The sequence below is a fragment of the Crocodylus porosus genome, unplaced genomic scaffold, assembly GCF_001723895.1.
Source record: "Crocodylus porosus isolate Cpor-Errol unplaced genomic scaffold, CroPor_comp1, whole genome shotgun sequence".
NCBI lineage: Eukaryota > Metazoa > Chordata > Crocodylia > Crocodylidae > Crocodylus > Crocodylus porosus.
Window position 1 is genome coordinate 6,315,930 of NW_017728912.1, and position 8,299 is coordinate 6,324,228.

General features: G+C 45.0%; 1 protein-coding gene across 1 annotated transcript in view; it reads right to left on the reverse strand.

Annotated features, from left to right (window-relative positions):
* Positions 1-8,299, reverse strand: part of HSPA4L (heat shock protein family A (Hsp70) member 4 like) — a 39,633-nt gene that overhangs the window by 9,316 nt on the left and 22,018 nt on the right. The window contains exon 12 of the mRNA XM_019533997.1: positions 3,196-3,398. Within this exon, the coding sequence (XP_019389542.1) occupies positions 3,196-3,398 (203 nt within the window). The remainder of the gene's footprint in view (positions 1-3,195; positions 3,399-8,299) is intronic.

An 8,299-nucleotide genomic window follows, 5' to 3' on the forward strand; every position in this document is an offset into this window, starting at 1 on the left:
TCCTGCCAAGGCAGGGGGTTGGACTAGATGATCTACCTAGGTCCCTTCCGACTCTAGCTACTATGAAACTATGCAAACATGCACATGTGATTCAAAAAAAATATAAACTCAGAGATTTCAAATAGGAATCCAGTGTCAAAAACATGCTGACCTGTTGTGGTTTTTCTGGGTTCTCTTCAACAGAATAACTATTTTTCCCCACAGTCAAAAAAAAAAAAAAAAAGATTGAAAGTAAAAGTTAGCATTTTCTGAGGGGTGCCTTGGGTCTAAGAAGTTTGAGAACCACAGGTCTAGATATACAGGAAAGCCTCCTTAGTTTGATCATGGATAGTTTAAATTATTGGATACTTCAAAGTTATTGTCACTCCCCAGCTAAAAGGATAGGGGTTTTTTGTATTGCTTTACAATATGGACAATTTGTAATATGGCTGCTTTGAAATTCAGTGCCTTTTTCGATTCCCTAGTACGGGAAAACCTCGTTAATTCAAAACACAAGACCAAAAAATACCAACTTTGAAATATACATATCCATAATAATGTGCATATATACAATTTAACATCACAGACATAGTTCATCCACTTGAAGACCTTACTAAATGATAAGAAAAAAAGTGAAGCATTATCCCAGTGACTAAGCAAGCAGGTTTCATGGTATGTAACAAAAGTAGTTCCTAATCTAGAGCCAAAGCAATGATCTACAGGCCCTTTTTCCTCTTGTTAGGTCCATCCAAGTGCCAAAATGTCCTGCCAATCAACCCCAACCCTGATCCTGCCAAAGTCCACTGCAGAACCACCGTCCTTGGTCCTGTCAAACTGCCTTGAATCAGGGCCAGTTTAGCAGGATCTGGGGTTGACTCTTTATCCCACCAGCCAATGCCATCAATCCCCAACTGCAACAAGCTACTCTCAATCCTGACTGGGGGGATCAGGGCCAGTTTAGCAGGATCTGGGGTTGACTCTTTATCCCACCAGCCAATGCCATCAATACCCAACTGCAACAAGCTACTCTCAATCCTGACTGGGGGGATCAGGGCCAGTTTAGCAGGATCTGGGGTTGACTCTTTATCCCACCAGCCAATGCCATCAATACCCAACTGCAACAAGCTACTCTCAATCCTGACTGGGGGGATCAGGGCCAGTTTAGCAGGATCTGGGGTTGACTCTTTATCCCACCAGCCAATGCCATCAATACCCAACTGCAACAAGCTACTCCCAATCCTGACTGGGGGTGGTTTCGCAGGACAGTTTGGCACTTAGATTGCCCTAACAAGACAAAAAAGGGCCCCTAAATCATTTTAAAACTTATTTATTTTGAATTCAGTATTTTTGGTGCCATTTTTTTTTTTTAATTAACAACCTTTTTCTTTAAGTACCATAAGGTGGTTATACAGCCATTTAGATCATCAGCTTAGTCACCAGTGGCCTGATATCTAATTAGAAGCAGAACCCAATAATCCAAAAGCTAATAATAATAATAATAATAATAATAATTATTACTGTGGAAGAAATCAAAACTATTTAGGTTAGAAGTCCCTTCTAAACTAGTTAGAACCTTATCCTGTAGAATTTAAACTCCAATAAGTTCAAAAGTAAGGGTAAAAAAATATGAAGAAGGCCATAGCGATATATGTTGTGAAAAACTAAAGTTCCAGGGAGGATTAAATGAAGTTGGCAAATGAGGTGTTTGTTTTCCCAATAGTTGATTATATCAGTAGAAAACTCATAGGGATTTAAGGCAGTAAAAGGAAGAATTAGTCTAAGGTAATACAGAAAAAAGTATAAAAACTCTCTATTGTATGCTTCCTGGCATCCATTGGAGACTCTTTTTGAGGACAGATCAGTGATTCTCAGCCAGGGTGCCCCAGCAGATCCTTTCAAGGGTAACAGATCTACATGATAAACCTACAGAATCCAGTGTTAAAAACATATTCCCCTGTTGTGGTCTTACTGAATTCTTTCCAACAGACAAATTGCTTTTTATTTTTGTGTAGTCGAAAAAAAGTGAAAACTAAGAGCTGGCATTCCACAGGATGCCTCAAGTCTATCAAGAGATGCCTTAAGTATAAAAAGGCTGAGAACCGCTGGATCAAAAGATATGTTTGCAAAGGCTGACTGTAGATTGCCAAAAACAAAAAAGGCAAACAATGAAATAGGAGTTATTTCAAGATAACACAAATAGTTTGTGGGACACCTTCTCCAAGTAACCATAGCAGAAGTAAGGGGTTATGCCTGTCCACTAGGGGCATGCAAAGCAGGCCCTATTCAATTTGGATTTGGCCCAAACCAGGGAGAGTGATTTGATTAGTTGGTTCAGATCACCTGTCCCTGATTCAATTCAGCTGAATCCCAATCTGAAGATTTGATGCCGATTCGAAGAATCAGTGATTTAGACACAGACACAGCTTTAAAAATTTTTTCTACGCACCCTGAGATGCCAGCACACGGCTTGTGATCGCTGCAATGCTGGGGCACATGACGCATCCCACAGGAGTGTAGGGGACCCTCCACGTGCTCAGCAGCAAACCTGGAAGAGGACTGGAAGTACTTCCAATCCACTTCCAGGTCTGCCAGGGAGCACACTGGAGTGCCCCCCTGCACCTTGACAATCAGCTGCAGGGGGACCCCAGATGCCACCCAGAGCCAGAAGACAATAGTCACCGAGTCAGGGTAGCATGGGGGGACCCTTCTGCACACTCCCCAGTGGACCTGGAAGTGGACCGGAAATGCTTCTGGTCCACTTCTGGGTCTGCTGCCATGCGCACTGGGGAGCACCCCGTATTTGTGTGGAACACTCCATGTGCCCCAGCATCACAGGACTCACGAGCCCCTGCTACCTAGAGGTATGTAGAAAAAACACTGAAAGCTGTCTCCACAGCTGAATCTTTCCAAATTGATTTGGACAGTTCCAATTCGATTCGGCCGCCAAATCTCCATTGAATCGAATCAGGGAATGAAGCTTCACACAGCCCTACTGTCCACCGTTGCATAATGGCACCATGATACCAAAATATATCCAGTATCATAACAATCCTCCCTTTCTCTTTGAGTTGTCATGCAGGGTGGTATACCCATAAGGGGAAAAGCTGAGGTGGAAACTGCTGTGAGCTGACAACAGAGTATTATAGGGAAGTTATCAGTAAAGCCAGATATTTACAATTTAAATTCTCGGGATCAAAGTTTTGCAGTTTTACATACCTGTTCATCTTCTTTGCGTTGATTCTTACATGTTGATTCTGTGTCCATGGGTACATCATTGGGGTCCCCTTCTATGCTTTGCTTCTCTATGATAGATGCGTTAGCCACACTGAAGATGCCATGGATATTGACACGTACTTTAACCTTCACTTTGGAATTGTCACCATCATGCTGGGGACCAACATTCTGAATAGTGAAACGCCCTAGGCAAGCAACATAAGAATCTAAGGTTAAGTTTAAAAGGCCAGTCATTCCACAGAAGATTCTGCCAGTCAACAACTGGAACAGTTTTTGGATTTGTACATTTCAAATTAATGGCAGGGAATAAAAGTCTGACTGTTGGACACACAAATATTATCAACAATGCATCATATATTGCATTAAACATGTAACAGCTTAATGATCCAATTCACTGTGTGCAGAACAGTTAATACTGCAATAATTTTAGAGAGAAAAGAATGAAGAGCTGCATTCCTATGCGACTGTAAAGTCACAGTGTTCTGACCTCTATTTTCATATTGTTGCTCAGCTGTGTTTTCTGAAATGTAATAGATTGATTATACACATCTGTAATTCTATACTTCCAGTCTTTACCATGTTACAACTCCAGTCAATAGCACAGCATATTGAAACATTAGTTTTTAGTAGCTTATTTTGTATTATTTTCTCTTTTCATAAATGCCACAATAACCCATGGGAAGTTTAATATCAGCTGCTTTATTTGTGCACTAGTACTCTGAATTAATATTTCTGATCTCAATCTACCCTACCAAAAGGCTAAGCAGATTTTTTCTCAGACTTTCACACCCATTGTTTATATTAGATTTACAAAATCAGTTTAAATGCTCTCTATTACACATGGATATAGTTGCTTCAAGTAGTTCCAATGACTGCAATTATGCCAAAAAGGGTCATCAACCACAAATGAACAGAACTGGATCTTACAGCTGCTGGGATTAATACTATCTGTATGAGACAAATGCTACTTATTTTCAGGACATTATCTGTTTGCCTGTTTTGTTTTTTTTTCTTCTCTTGGAGTGAATGTTTGACAGGGTATGCATTCACAGCTCTGAGAGAGTGATTTACTTTAGGTGGGATTGGTTTAGCTAAGTGAACAGTAGAGCTATAGAATCTGCTGTATGAGGGAGCTAGAGAGTAGGACACCATCATGTGTCTGTGGATGCACAGGTTTAAATGGTCAGTGGGTTTTCTTCTTCCCCACCCTCTTTTTTAAAGTCCAGGTATCCTGTAGGGAACAAAGGACGCATAACTGGAAACTGGGTCAGCAGTTGTGATCTGTGTGAGATGTGCCATGTTTGTGTTCCTCCCCAAAGGTCAAAACCATTTAATCTGTATCAAGTGTAGGCTGATATGTACCTTGAAGGAAAAGACTGAATGGGTTGGAAGTACAGATAGCCAGTGTGCCATCAAGGAAAATGAAGATTTCTTAGACAGTAGTTATTAAGAAGCTGGCACTGGAGAGACCAAAAGGAAAAGAGAAGTGGCAGCATATGATTACTAAAAAGAGGGTCCCCAGATTTCAAGAGAAGCAGACTGAAGTCAGCAGCCACTTTCAAGAGCTCTGTGGTGGAACAGCTGAAGACATCAGCAGGCAAGACCTAGAGGGCAGAGCAGTCTAAATTAGAGGTACTCAACCTCTAGCTTGTGGGCCAAATCTGGCACACAAAGTCATGACACCCAGCTTGAAGGGATCCCACAGATTGGATGAAATTGGCAGCTGGAAAGCAGGGAAGTGCCACGCTACATGGTCTGGTCCAGCCCAGGCCAGGCCATTGCCATGCAGCAAAACAGGCTAGGCCCGCCCCCCTGCATATCCAGGTGGGGCTGGGCTGCTCTCTCTGCCCTCCAAACATCTGGATAGGGGCTGCCCCACCCTGCCCATCCCCCGGCATCTGAACCAGGGTTGCTCTGTTCCCCCTGCTCTCTTCCATCTCAGGTCTGGATCGAAGCTGCTCCACCCTCTCCCACACGTCCAGATCAGGGCTATGCTGCTCCTCACCCTGGCGCATCCAGATTGGAGCCATCCATCCCCCACCCCTGTATCAGGATTGGGGTCCTCCCCCCGCAACGCATCTGGATCAGAACCAAGCTGCTCCCCTCCCTCAGCAGACTGATCAGGGTCCAGTTGTGCTCTCCCCGGCAGCAAGATGGGGCTCCTGCACCAGTCCTGAGTACTGGCTGGATCAAGCCTGCCAGCCAGATCCAGCATGCTGAACCCGACGCTACCCATCCTCAGACCACTACCCTTTCCTGCTCCTCTATGGAGGCATACTGCCAGAAATGACTCTGAGCAGATCAGAAGAGACTACAAGGGTCTTAGCAGGAGGATTAAGTATGGAGCATAAGTGGTGTTCTCATAAATCCTCTCCACATAAGGGGTACCCAGGCAGAAACCACTGTATCACAAAAGTAAACAAATGGCTGAGATTATGGTGTCAAAGTTGATGAATCCAAAGACTACAATGGATGTCCTGGGAAGGAAGAGTGCTATGGAGAGACAAGAGCCACCTAGCCAGACATGGACAGAGCATCTTTGGCCATCTGGCCAACCTAGCAAGGAAGGCTTTAAAACTAGGTTCAACAGGTGATGGTGAACAACACACTCCAGCAACAGAACAAACAATCCAGATGGGAAAGGACTGGAAGCAGCAGCTCATCTCTGGGAAATGGCCAGAGAGCCACAGGACAGCAACAAGTGACACAAAAGGGAAACACGCAAGGCAGAACACAAAATAAATCAAATGTTTGTATACACTTTTGAAAGAGGTATGCAAACAAGCAAGCATGCAAATATGTAAACAAGATGAGCTGCAAGTCAGCCTGTGAAAAGAACTATGATTTGACTGGTATCACAGAGACCTAATGGGCAGTTTTTATTACTGGAATGTCAACATTGGAGATCTACACATGGTTTTGGAAGGACAGGGTTGAGAGAAAAAAGTGGTAGTGTTGCCTTGCATGTCAAAAATGTATACACATGTGTTCTTTGGCTCAGGAGGAAGACAGTAGCAACACTGGAATTTGTGTGTGAGAATCTAAAAAAGTAAAAGACACAGCACAGATATGATCTGTGTGGAAGACACCCTTGCTGCTCCAGAAGACTGAGGATCTAAGTAGGGGATCAGCTATTTTACATCTTGTCCTGACAAACAGGGAAAAGTTGGTGGAAGATGTGAAGTTGATGGGAACTATCATGATACAGCCTTTTCCATTTCAGTTCCACTGATACTGGTTCAGATCCCATAAAGTGCAGGAATCAAAACTAGTCAGTAACTTTATTAACAAGCTATTCTAACTAAGGCACTGAGGCTTGATGGGGGTGGGTCAGGAACCATAAGACCTCTTAAGCATGCACTGCCACAAGAAGGTTCTACCTGCAGTAGCATAATTCCAACACCTGCTTTAAGTGAAAATATCCAATCTCTCTCTCAGAACTACAAATTTCATCTTATGTGACGTACGTCTTATGGATACCAAAACATCTGGCTCAGTGACTCTCATCTTACAAAATGGAGAGTGTGCGTTTTCCCAGCCTGCTACTCACTCACTCACTCTCTGGTGCTTGCAGCCCTGGGATTAGCGGAGGGATTTTGCAGAGCCCACTACCACTTTGCCTTACACAGCCCCCGGCTGGGAGAGGACTATACCTCGGTTGCTCGGGGCTGTAGGGGGCGGTCAGGAAGGCCAAGGCAGAGATAGAACTGGGACTAGCTACCCAGACCGAGGACAACAAGAAGTCCTTTTTTTATATACATAGGGGGTAAAAAGAAGGTACTGGGTAACATGGGGCCTCTGCAGGACACACTAGGAAACCTGGTCGTCGCACCAGACAGCAAAGCTAATCTATTTAAACAATTTCTTTGCCTCTGTTTTTCTGAGCAGGGACGGGGTCACCTCACCCATGGGGACCCCCACAGATCCCAGGGGAAGTGCACCCAGGCCTAGGGTCAGTGACGACCTAGTCACAGAACTTCTGGAGGGATTGGACGTATTGAGAAAAAAATCAGCAGGTCGCGACGATCTCCACCCCAGAGTGCTGAGAGAATTAGCAGAGGTCATTGCAAGACCTCTGGCACAGCTTTACAAGCAGTCATGGTGCTCTAATGTGGTGCCAGAGGACTGGAAAAGGGCGAATGTGGTTCCCATTTTCAAAAAAGGGAGGAAGGAGGACCCAGGAAACTATAGGCCAGTCAGTCTTACCTCGGTCCTGGGTAACCTTTTTGAGAGCGTTATCCTGGCGCATGTCCACAAGGGGCCAGTAGGGGAGATTACGCTTAGGGGCAACCAACACAAGGTCATTAGAGGTAAAATCCTTAGATGCAGGGGTAGCAGTGGATGTAGACTTTTTGGACTTTAGGAAGGCCTTCGACACTGTCTTTCACCCCATTCTCATTAAAAAAAGTAGGGGACTGTGGCATTGACACCTACACGGTCAAATGGGTCACTAGTTGGCTGGAGGGCTGCATCCAGAGAGTGGTGGTGGATGGGTCATTTTCGACCTGGAGGGATGTGGGCAGCGGGGTTCCGCAGGGCTCAGTCCTTGGGCCCACACTGTTCAACATCTCCATCAGCGAGTTGGACAGGGGTGTAAAAAGCACCCTGTTCAAATTCACAGATGACACTAAGATGTGGGGAGAAATGGGCATGCGAGAAGGGAGGAATAGGCTGCAATCAGACCTAGACAGGTTACAGGGGTGGGCGGAAGAGAACAGGATGGGATTCAACACAGACAAGTGCAAGGTGATGCACCTGGGGAGGAAGAACCAGTACCATACCTATAGGCTGGGGAACTCCCTTCTCGTCAGTGCAGAGGCAGAAAAGGATCTTGGAGTCATTATTGATGCCAAGATGAACATGGGCCGGCAGTGTGGGGAAGCAGTCAGGAAGGCCAACGATATCTCATCATGCATCCACAGATGCATCTCAAGCAGGTCCAAGGAGGTGATCCTCCCCCTCTATGTGACAGTTTGAGTACTGCGTCCAGTTCTGGGCGCCGCACTTCAAGAGGGATGTGGACAACATGGAGAGGGTCCAGAGGAGGGCCACTCACATGATCAGGTGTCAGCAGGGCAGGTCCTAC